The sequence below is a fragment of the Megascapheus bottae genome, chromosome 9, assembly GCF_031878675.1.
Source record: "Megascapheus bottae isolate mThoBot1 chromosome 9, mThoBot2.hap1, whole genome shotgun sequence".
NCBI lineage: Eukaryota > Metazoa > Chordata > Mammalia > Rodentia > Geomyidae > Megascapheus > Megascapheus bottae.
In genome coordinates, this window is record NC_143517.1 from 41,781,800 (window position 1) to 41,794,378 (window position 12,579).

Here is a 12,579-nt window from a genome sequence, read left to right on the forward strand (position 1 = left end):
ACATGCACGCACATGCACACACACACACACAATAAAAATAAAAACCTTCTGATTTTTAGTTTCACAAAATTAAAAATCTACAAATTCAAACATGGCTTGAGAAGGTAAAAATTCAAATTTGTCAAGTAATGGATGATTTGTTACACACGAGGGCTTGAACTCAGGGCCTCACACTTTCATTAGGCTTTCTGGCTAACAGATAGTACTCTATCACTTAAGTCTTGCTTCCAGTCTAGCATTTTGCTGATTAACTATAGGCATGAGCCACTGGCACCTGGCATGAAGCATATTTTTTTTTTTTTTGCTTTCCATTCGTGGCATATAGCCTGGACTACATAACAAAACTTTTTTTTAAAAGAAAATAAATAGCTGGGCACGGGTGGCTCACACCTTTTACCCTAGCTACTCAGGAGGCTGAGATGTGAAGACTGTAATTTGAAGATAGCCCAGGCAGAGAAGTCCATGAGACTCATTCCAGTTAATTAGCTAAGAGCCAGAAGTAGATCTGTAACTCGAGTGGCCATGCCAGCCTGAAAAAAGTCTTACCGACATTTAACTTTCTCTAACTCGGCTAAAGCTACTTGCAATACAGAGCTACCTATGCATGAGCACAATACCTCATAGCACGCGTGTGTGCACACATACGTACTTATACACACACACACACAAATCTGAGATAAGAATTTAGCAACTATAGGGCTTTATGGTTAATTTGAATATGGGGATAAAAGAAAAATAAACTACGCTCTTACATTTCCGACAATAGCTAGAAAACTGACTTGTATTTTCAAACCTGGCTCCATTTGTTTTATGTATTGGGCTTACAGCAGTAGTTTCTTGTGGCCTCCTGTGAACAGATGTCACACAGTAAGCAAGCAAACAGCATTGGCTCCGTTTAAGGGATGCTTGAGTCATAGTTAACAGAAAGGCAGCAAACTTATTATATCACCTGTTCTGGGGGCGGAGGGCATATGAGAAGTGGAAAAATACAGAATGACCAAAAAACAAAAACAAAAAACCCTTCAACCTTAAGGTATTATACTTTTAGTATTGATGCCAGACACTTGTCTCTACAATCCTAGCTAATATAGTCTGAGATCCAAAGCCAGGCTGGCAGAAAAGCCCATGAAACAGTATCTTTAATTAACCAGCAAAATGCTTGACTGGAGGCATGGCTCAAGTGGTAGAACTCTAGCCATGAGCTATGTTCATGAGTAAAGGAGTCCTTGAGTTCAAGCCCTGATATCAATATACATGAATATACAAAATACTGTCAAGTTCTTATCTTCTTTGTATATTCCAAGATAATTGTGTTTATTTTATTTGCCAGTCCTGCGCTTGAACTCAGGGCCTGAGCACTGTCCTTGGGCTTTCTCAAGGCTAGAGCTCTACCACTTGAGCTTCGGCACCACTTCCAGCTTTTTTCTATGTATGTGGTTCCAGGGAATCGAACCCAGGTCTTCATGCATGCTAGGCAAGCACTCTACCACTAGGAAAAACTCCCAGCCAACTGTGCTTATTTTTACAAGTACATTCTGTAATCTTTAGAATGCTCCAAAGTTTTATCGAAACATTACATCTCACCTATCAACAATCATAGCATGGCCTTTCTGTAATGTTCTCCTTGACTTAATATAGTAGTTCTAGGTATTTGATACCTTGAAATAAATTCATTCAACCTATGTGTATACTTTTAAATACTTTCAGATTACAGAATCTTTATATCTTTGGGCTTATCAACTAATTTTGCATATGGTATACTTCTCAGCTCCTGGATTTATCCTTTAAAACAAAGTGTATGTATCTCTGACTCAAGAATATCATGAGATGAAAGTCAGACTTGGGTGCTTTTATATTAAGGCTGAGGATAAAACTCAGCTTTAGGCCTGGTATCATCATCCTTCTACATTCAGTGGCTCCATCCTATTGATATTGAATGTTTGCTGCTTTCTTTTAAGGACATTTTACTTCCTAGTGACTGAAGGACCTGATGAAGTCCTCTAGGAATCAAAAGTTTCTCCTTTAATATTAATTTCATTTTTTGATGCCTGTATCGAGAAAAACTGTTATCGCTGATTTATTTCCACTCCTTCTTGAGCACAATCCATTTGTTTTAAGTTCAGAGGATTAGTTTTCTCATGGACATAATTTTTAGGGAAACATGACAAATGCAGGTGTGTTCCCTAAAGTTACCAAATCAATATACAGATTCTCATCATATAACCATTCCATTCTGTAGGCCATATAGTACAAGCCTGCTAGATAAACTGTAGTTCTTATAGTACATAGGAACATAAGGAACTTAAATATATTAAAGGCCTAATTCATAACTCTCAAAGCTTATCTAACTGCAACTATTCCTTTAGCTTACCGGACTAACAGAGTAATTGCCAGATTTCATCTTCAGCATTGAATTAAATATTTCAAATACAAATACTTTTCCTGAAGAGATTCAACTTGTATCAGAGCTATCAATTAAAGGCTCCAGAATCTAAAAGTAATCAAAAGCAAGTCTGCAGAAGCTTCAAGAAATTGAAGCTCAAGATGGCTGCTATTATAGCAGCCCTTCATACCTTTGAGGTAAGAAAAAAATATATTCATTATTTGTTTCTCATTTTAAAATCTTTGGACTAAGATGGGTGACATAGCTGACATTAGAAAATTCTACTTTTCAAAATAATGCATCCAGACTTTCAATACTGATTTTATTATTCTATCAACACACTGATATAATCATACATTCCACCAAATAATATAGCCCAAGTTTAGGAAAGCAGATTCCAGAATGCCTATAGGTATAGTTCAACAGCTTAGCACCTGCTAGCTGTTCCTAATTAGAGCAAATTATCTAGCCTGTATGCATAAGCACAGTAAGAAAAACTTCTGGACATAATGCCTAACAAGTATGAAACATCCAGTGAAAATAATGAGCAGCAACACCACCTTGCAGTAAGCAATTTTCTGTGAACTATGACTTCACACTGTCACATTTTGAATGTATTTGTACACTCCATCAGTTGGAAGTGTTCAAGGCATTTGTGATCGTGCCTATTTTGATGAAAACACTGAAAATACTTTGTCACCACTGAAGCACTTCCACCACAACTACAAGGTTGAAATGGATCTTTCCACAGCAGGCAGTGTGGGGCTTTAGGAAACTTTTCAACAGTAAGATTCATATTCATGAGTATGTTTCTGAATCACCTAGGGGATGCTGTTTGTAAACTCTGCTACTCAGGTGGCAGAGATATGAAGAATCAGGATTCAAGGACAGTCAAGGCAAAGTCAACAATGCCTATACCACCACCACCACCAACAACAAAAAAGTTAGGCATAGTGGCTCACAGGGGTCCTCTCTCAGCTGTGTGACAGGAGAAGCCAAGGAGAAGGATTGATCCAGGTCCAGGCTGGTCTAGACAAAATAAAAACAAAAAGCAAAACAACAAAAGAGCCCACTGTATAAAGGTAGAGGGACTGTGGGGAAGCACTGAACGAAAGGCTACTCCCTACCACGGAGCAGGTGCTCCCTCAACTCAAATGCCACTGAAAACATTTTGAAGATGTCATGCTTCTATCAAACATTCTCTAAGTTAGAAAAACATGTAGGCAAATTACATATAAAAGCTTGAGAACTACAGCCTTAAAAGAAGATCTTACTTTAAGTTTAAATAGAGAAGTTTCTGGTACACACACACACACACACACACACACACACACACACACACACACACGGTATATCTTTAATGTTTGGGATGATCACTAAACAATGAAATTGTTTTGGGAAAAACACTAAGCCAGTCGCAGTAAGGTCATTATACCAGTATTCTTGATACTCAGATGATTTAGGAAAAGAAATGAATAAAGTAGTAAAGCTATGAAAAGCCACAGTAAAGTTCATTCTTGGTCTTAGAATTCATTTCCAATTCTATTAGATTTAATAAATCACTAAACAAGACCAAAAGAGAACTTTATTTTATATGATCTTTATTTTACATTTAGAACTGTTTTATTCTTTACTTAAAAAAGACTCACTCTGCTTTTAATTGCTACTAAAAGCATTTTAACCAAAATCTTGATTTAGGAAGACTTTAGACATTGTGTTATATATTTTCATTCTTTTAATAGCTACTGAAAATAATTTCACAATTAGGGTTTCAAATGCCCTAGTCCTATCTAGGTCTTATTTAATATCAATCCTAACATGTGCATACAAAGGTTATAGTGATATATAAGTTCTATGTCTTTCAAACTTTCAAGATGCTATTCAGCTCTTCATCTAACTACTAATTCATTTATTCAGAAATAGTATTTGACTATGAACCAATGTCTCACTTTGGCTAAGTTACACAGATCTAATACAGTGTATTCTTGTATAAGTTTTAAGTAATATAGTGAACTTCACTAGTACCATTCGGTTTTTTGCATTTTTAGTGTCAACAGTGTTGAGAGAATATCATTAGATTCAGTCTTTTAAAGAAAGTCATATGATAAAGGCGTAGTCTTTGAACATGAAAATAATCCCTAACCTGATTTTACACAGGAACTAAAGGAGGACAGTCCAGAGAACTTGACCCATTTTTTTTTACATGTGAAATCTTAGTGGTGGACTTAGGGAAAAAAAGTGTTTCTTACTATGTCACTGAAGAAAGTTACTAAAAGCTACAAGAATTTACAGATATCCTAGTCCCAGGACTAGTAATAAGCAGTGGGTTATCAAAAAAGGAACCTGCCACTTAATTGTAAGTTAACTTTTCTATGCCAAGTAACAGTCTCATTTCACTTCTCCCATTAATGGGAGGGAAAAAAACAACAACAACAAAAACAACAAAAAAGAGGCCTGGCCAGGTGTTCCTTCAGGATTCTCTGCTAACTGTAAAATGTGGAAGGCTTTTCTTCTGTTTATTATACTCCATGTGTATATAAACTTTCAGTTTTTAAATCAAAATGTTTATGCACATAACCATCAGTATTTTGCCCTTAATTTAAAAATGTACAACTATATAAATAAAAACTATTGTTTCCTCAGTGTTACTTGACGTTTCTTCTATAATTTCTTTATTTAAAAAAGTAAATGTAACAAGATACTTAAAAAAGGCTAGATACAAAAGTAGTTAAGCTGCTCACGAACATTTAAAACTTTCCAAAATGTATTTTCAATTATCATGGTTTTATAAAACATTTTACAGTTATCAGAAAGTGCCCAGGCTGAGTATACATAACTGAAATACCTTAGTACAAATGTCTAATTAGAACTGAAGTGCAGTAACCTGACTGACTGCATTGAAATAGGGATACAGAGAAAAAGAAAGGTGATTGTGACCAACGTATTGTGCATTGCCCAGATGTACAAAAAAGTGCCCTCAAAGGAACACATTACATGCAAAAAATTAGTGATATCACTTAATATCCTAGAACTCAATGCAGCGAAAGTAAACCGCAATAAAAGTGGTTTTAATAGGTAAAAGTGATTTCATCTGTAAGATCTGAATGTTAAGAACTTTTAAAAAGTTCTACATACATAATACACAATTGCAGCCAACCACAAATTAAACACCATAAAAAAGTTAAATGAAAACACAGAACATACTTAATTTTTTATTTTGAAATTCCCTATTCCCTCTATACAAGAACCTTTGCTGAAACTTTCCACAAAGGTAGCAGTGAATTTTGAGAACATTTTACATTTCCCACCCCCTCAGCAAAAAGATAAATCACAGTGTAAATTATGTTTTTTTTTTTTTTTGCTGTCATCTTTGGCTGGGGTTAGACCCAGAAGTTATTGGCTAGCAAACAATTATAGCCAAATGTTGCTAGTGCTTCTCAGGCCTTTAAGCAACTCAGCAAGGAATGTTTGCAATTGATCTCTATTGAAGTACCACCCAGGGGATATGACAGCATTAACTTCCATAAACTTTATAGACAAATGGAAAAAAATCTACAAAATTAGCTAAGAATATTACACAGCAATACACACTTTTTATACTCTACACAAAACCAAAATTCTTGGTCTTAATGGCGAGTAGCAATTTCTGTTTGAGAATCTGTTTAGAAGAGTAGAGTGGGACATAGAGGCGAGAAATACAAGTATTTGCAGTGGGAAGATGTTGGTCATCCGGTGGTCTGATTGTGATTGAGGGCATAGGCTGGAATCCTTCTTCACTGGCTGGCAAGGAAGGGCTTGATGTCCAAAAGTAAACCTAAAGAAAAACACAGCAATTACATAATATTTAAACCTTAGTTCTAGCAACATAAAAAAACCCCTTTGTACATTAAAAACAGAACCGAGCTTATTTTCTTGCATTAGAAAGGATCAATCGTGAGCACTGGTGGCGCATGTAGAAGGCTGAGATCTAATTATCACAGTTGAAAGTCAGCCCTGGCAGAAAAACCTGTGAACCCCCCCCCCCTTTTTTTGCCAGTCCTGGGGCTTGAACGCAGGGCCCTGGGTGGTACTGAGGAATCGAACCCAAGGTTTCCTGCATGCTGGGTAAGCACTCTACCATTGTGTTGTGGCTCAAAGTGATAAGAGTGCTTGACCAAAAAAGCTGAGACAGTACCCAGGCCCCAAGTTCAAGCCCTATCACCAACCAAAAAAAAAAAAAAAGGGGGGGGGGGTCCTATCATACCTCAAAGTGGCTAAACATAATAATGGTACATTTAAGGTGATAGAAAAAAAGACTACCATCTTGGGGTCCCATCTGTAATATGAAACTGTAGGGATAAGTGGTCTAAAGGTCTTTTCTGTGGTTAAATTCTGTAAGATATCTACGAGCAGAAAAGGGACAAATAAAATGGTGGAGTGCCAATGGCTCATACTACAACCCTAGTAACTCAGGAGGCAGAGTAAAAAACTGTGAATCGGGCTGGGAGTTTGGCCTAGTGGTAGAGTGCTTGCCTAGCAAGCACAAAGACCTGGATTTGATTCCTCGGTACCACATACAAAGGGGGAAAAAGCCGGAAATGGTGCTGAGGGTCAAGCGGTAGAGCTCTAGCCTTGAGAAAGTCAAAGGACAGGCCCTGAGCTCAAGCCTAGGACTGGCCAAAACAAACAAACAAAAAACCTGTGAAAGAAGCTGTGGCAGCTTAATTGGTAGAGCATTAGCCTTAAGCAAAAAAGCTAAAGGGTGTCCAGGGTTGAACTTCAAGCCCTACTAATAAAGAAAGGAGGGGAGAATTAAAGAGGGGACACAAAGAGGAGGAAAAGAACAATAACCAGGCACTTAGCCAGGAGTCTGAGATCTGAGGATGACAGTTCAAAGCCAGTCTGGGCAGGAAAGTCCACAAGACTCATCTCTAATTAAACAAATAAAAAAACCAGAAAGTTGGGGCCAGGAGCATGGCCTAGAGGTAAAGTGCTTGCCAAGTGATAGAGTGCATATCTAGCACGAAGAGGCCCTGGGTTTGATTCCTCAGTACCACATATAAAGAAAAAGCTGGAAGAAGTGTTGTGACTCAAGTGACAGAGCACTAGCCTTGAGAAAGCTCAAGGACAGTGCTCAGGCTGAGTTCAAGCCCCAGGACTGGGGAGGGGTGTGGGGGAGGAAGCCAAAAGTGGAGCTAGTGGTAAAGCACTAGCTGTGAAAAGAAGTCAGGGGGAAGAACCCAGTTTAGAATTCAATCCCCAGAAAGGAGACACAAATACACACACAGTGGGAACCTAGATTCAACATGATTACAACGTCAATTTCTATTTTACCCATCTTTTTAAAAAATTTGTTTTGCCAGTCCTGGTGTTTGAACTCTGGGCACACTGTACTTGGACACTTTTTGCTCAAGGATACACTCTGTAACCTGAGCCACAGCACCACTTCTGGCTCTTTTTTTTTGGGGGGGGGGGGGGGCATGGGGCCTAGGCACTGTCCCTTAGCTCATCAGCTCAAGGGTATCACCTACCACCCCTTGAGCCAAGGCCCCACTTCCCATTTTCTAGTGGCTAATTGGAGATAAGAGCCTTACTTTCTTTAGTGTCCAGGCTGGCTTTGAACATCAATCCTCAGATCTCAGCCTTCTGAGTAACTAGGATTACAGGCATGAGCCACAGCAAACAGCACTTCTGGCCTTTTCTGTGTATGTGGTTTTGGGGGATGGAACCACCCAGGGCTTCCTGCATGCTAGGCAAGCACACTACCACTAGGCTAGGCTCCCAGCCACTACTTTAAATAGTCAAAAGTATGCTTCCCCGAGCCAGGCACTGGCGGCTCACCCTGTGTAATCCTACCTACTCAAAGGAGGCTGAGATCTGAGGATTGCAGTTCAAATCCAGCCTGGGCACAAAACTCTCTGATATTTAATCTTTTTTTTTTTTTTTAAACTGCCCGACTAAGTATAGAGGGGTTACAGTTACACTGTCAAGTAGTGAGTATATTACTTCTAGCACATTGATACCCCTTTTCATGCCTTTGTTCCCACTTTCTACCTCCTACCCCCTCCCCCTCTGTAAGATTTTTATCTCCAGTTAACTACAAGAGAACTTGGAAATGGCACTGTGGCGCAAGTGGCAGAGCACTAGCTTTGAGGTGAAGAGCTCAGACCCAGAGTTTAGCTTTGAGGTGAAGAGCTCAGACCCAGAGTTCAAGTCCCACAACTGACCAAAAAAAAAAAAAGTATGCTTCCCTGAAATACTTATTCCTGACTATAAGCCATCTATCATCAATCCATTCATTTATTGTGTATAACAGTACTGAAGTACATCCAATTTATCAGTAACTCAGAAATCTAACAGGAGGATATCTGTGGTGGGCATGTTGTTCTCCCATAAAAATATTATCAACTCTCAAATAAATTGGAGAATATACTTACATATTGAATTATTTTAAATCATCTCATGAGTAGTCTAGTTTATATAACTAAGCATTATGAAGCCTGGTTAGACACAGGCAATGTGAATAAAAAAGTTTTTCTAGAGTTTTCTGGGTTAAGAATAAACTATAGGGGTCGTGAGTTTGGCCTAGTGGCACAGTGCTTGCCTAGCATGCATGAAGACCTTGGTTTGATTCCTTAGTACCACATACATAGAAAAGCCAAAAATGGTGCTGTGGCTCAAGTGGTAGAGCACTGGCCTTTAGGAAAGCCCAGGGAGAATATTCAGGCCCTGAGTTCCAGTCCCTAGGACTGGCAAAAAAAAAAAAAAAAAGAATAAACTAGAAAGCCAAGCGCAATGGCTCATGCTTGAAATCCTAGCTACTCAGGAGGCTGAGATCTGAGAATCACAGTTTGAAGCCAGTCCAGGCACTAAAGTACTGAGACTCTTATCTCCAATTAACCACTAGAAAAGGGGAAATAGGGCTGTGGCTCAAGGGGTAGGGCAGTAGCCTTGAGCTGAAGAGCTCAGGGACAGCGCCCAGGCCCAAAGTTCAAGGTCCATGACCACCCCCCCCCAAAAAAAAGGAACTATATTTTGTTTTAAATAAGAGTCTGGAACAGACTTTTTCAAGATTAATATATGAGCTGATGTAGTTTGAGTATGAGGCTAAACATAGGTTTCACTGACTAGTAGATATGCTACTATAATTGAGGTTTTTAATTTTATTCATAAGGATCTGGGGGCTCTGTGCTAATATTAAGTAGGATAGAAACAGCAGTCTTAAGGCTTATCCATCACAATTAAGCTACTGCCTTTCTGGTACACAGATAACAAAGCAGTATTGAGATATTTTGCAAAGGTTTACCATTAGTCAAAAATATATGACCAACCATTAAAAAACACAATCTTATCATAAACATAATCCTATAATAAACAGAATGCTAACAGTCTGGGTTGGGATGATGCCCAGCAGTAGAGGGTATGTTTAAACATGCACACACCTATATCCCTGTATCTCCTTTTACTGTGTGAATCTTAACTTACAAGATCTTGTCGTTCTGTCATGCTCATCTTCTCTACTATAGACCAGAACCAACGTTTGAACTGTAGGAGCTTTTCAGCATTTTCTCCTAAGAAGGAAGAATATACTCAGTGCACTGTATTTATTAGTTGTTACATTTTTAAACATAATAGGAAAATGAGATACAAAATTAAAGTTGCTGCAAACTGAGAAATCTCATTCTCAATAAATCTCAAGAAATTAAAACATTTGAAAAATAAAGAATATTTGACAAGCCACTCAAGATGACCAAAATAAGAATCAATTATCTTTAAAATTTATAATCACATGACTTTCGTCTCAGCTGTAAATCATGATCAATAGGCCAGTGCTGAAATGAATAAGCAAAACTTTTTTTTTAATGGAAACTTGTAGGGCTGGGAATGTGGTTTAGTGGTAGATTGCTTGCCTAGCATGCATGAAGCCCTGGGTTGGATTCCTCAGTACCACATAAACAGAAAAGGTTGGACATGGCACTGTGGCTTTAGTGGTAGAATGCTAGCCTTGAGCAAAAGAAACTCAGAGACAGTGCCCAGGCCTGAGTTTAGGCCCTAGGACTTGCACAGAGAAAGGGAAAAAAAGGAGGAAAAAAAAGGCAGACTTCTCCTTCATTCTCTAGTAGGGAGGGAAACATTTTGAAAAGATTTCCAGAAAAAAGCTTCCAGATGATGCCTAAGGCTGATCTAAAGTTTTACAGGCAGCTTCTTGGAATATTTATAAATGAGGTAATTTTTATGAAAACTGAAAATTACATTAAAAAGTAGTTCAAAAACTATTATAACAGAGCACTGTTGGCTCATGCCTGTAATCCTAGATACTTAGAAGACAGATCTGAGGGTTGAAGTTGGAAGCCAGCCCAGGCAGGAAAATCTATAACTCTCATCTCCAGTTAACCAGCAAAAAGCCAGATGTGGATATGTGACTCAGGCAGGAGGGCACCAGTCTCAAGTAAAAAATCTAAGCAAGAATGGGAGGCTAGAAGTTCAAACTCCTAGTACTAGCACCAAAAACCAAAAAACAACAACAGCAAAAAAACTATTATAGAACACTCTAAACATTGTCAAACACAAAAGAAAAAGAAGAAAACTTACCCAAATTTAACTTTCTATAATTTGGCTGAAGCTGCTTGCAAAATAAAAAAACTAAAAGGGAAAAAAATAGTATTTTTGGGTATATAATAATCTTGGACTCTACGTATAGTATTGTGATAGTGAACTTTTTGGAGCGTCAAATGCTTTACTGTATAGTCACAGCTAAAAATATTACTAGACTTCAGAGCTGAATGAATGAATAACTTAGCAAATAAAACACTGGAAATAAAGTTTCTTGAATTGGAGGTATGATACAGACAAAAGAGGGTCTGCCTACTACCAAGCCATCATTTCAAACCCTGATAAATATTCAGGAAAAAAAAAGAGGGTGGGAGGGTTGGGTGGGGGAGGATAGGTTTTTTCCTAAGGGATTACTAATACTCTTCTTTTACTTCTAGATTTCTCATGTGTCCTGAATGCTAATGTCTCTGTAAGTGTGTGATATGCGTCTGACTCTATAAAGCAAATATTACACTATCAAATTCTTTAGACTTTACGAAACCTATATGAATCACTGCTCAACATATACAAAAAAAATGTTTAGTGTATTTTTTCAAAACCACAGGTTCTCTTTGTATTTTTCAGAGTGTTTGTTTAGGGAACTTTGTTTTGGAGACAGGGTTGTGCTATATAAACAAGGCTGGCTGCCTCAGCCTCCACTGAGGTGCGGTTGTGAGCATACATGACAACACCTGCCTAAACAACAGAAAACCTGAAAACTGAGGGGAGGAAATTAATAGACTTAATAATGTACTGTGCTAAGCTATCAAAATATTTTGTTCAATCATACTTTTAAAATACTGTAATACCTTCAAATCACTGAGTAACAGAATACATTTCCAAAGCACTGTAAGTAGATCTAAGAACTAGAAACTCAATACACACACTGAACACTCATCATTTATTTCTCAGGTGAACATATTAAATAATTTCCTACCTGATTCATCATTGAAAGAGGTAAAGCTGATCAACATTTGCACATTAACTTCACCACAGCCATTTACCAAAAGCCTAAAATCTTCTGCTGTTAAATCTTCCAATGAATTTTTCGGAAGCACATCTAGTAGACCTTTCCTCATTGCCTAAAGAATTTCAAAATTTTCCCTTTTATTACAATGAGTACTTTATTGTCCACATATTACATTAGTAAAACCCAACGTAAAACTTTAGTTCTCAGTTTAATCAGAGAAGAGTAAACTTCTGTATTTTGAATTAACAGATTTAAAGGAGAAAGAAGCAACACAGGAATGAAAAAAATGCATAGCAAATTATGTTAGATTTTAAAGTAGTATATATTAATAGCAGTTAACTGAAGTTATTTAAAAATTATGTTAATAAGAAACAGGATAGTGATTAAGCTTTAATTTATCAAAAGTTCTAGCTTGTTAATATTCTGAATTCAGATAACGACAAATGCTGCAAGGATGTGGAGAAGGGGAGCCCTACTGCACTGTTGGTGGGAATATAAACTAGGACAGCCACTCTGGAAGGCAGTTTGGAGGTTTCTTAGCAAACTGAAAATAGACCTTCCCTACGATCCTGTCATACCACTTCAGGACATCTACCCTGTGTATCATAACCAAGGTATGATAAGGACACCTGCTCAGCCATATTTATTTCTGCAC

The 12,579-nt window shown here is 37.8% G+C and overlaps 1 protein-coding gene across 6 annotated transcripts in view; it reads right to left on the reverse strand.

Moving 5' to 3' along the window:
* Positions 1–5,564: 5,564 nt before the first annotated feature.
* The window catches only part of Ubr5 (ubiquitin protein ligase E3 component n-recognin 5), a 118,416-nt gene continuing 111,401 nt past the window's right edge, over positions 5,565–12,579 (reverse strand). For 3 of the 6 annotated variants that reach the window (XM_090339165.1, XM_090339163.1, XM_090339164.1), the window contains exons 57-60: positions 11,892–12,036; positions 10,955–11,005; positions 9,848–9,933; positions 5,565–6,197 (exon numbers count right to left, since the gene is read on the reverse strand). In XM_090339165.1, the coding sequence (XP_090195291.1) occupies positions 5,985–6,197; positions 9,848–9,933; positions 10,955–11,005; positions 11,892–12,036 (495 nt within the window). In that variant the 3' untranslated portion in view covers positions 5,565–5,984. The remainder of the gene's footprint in view (positions 6,198–9,847; positions 9,934–10,954; positions 11,006–11,891; positions 12,037–12,579) is intronic. The other 3 variants (XM_090339166.1, XM_090339168.1, XM_090339167.1) reach the window with 1 other exon arrangement.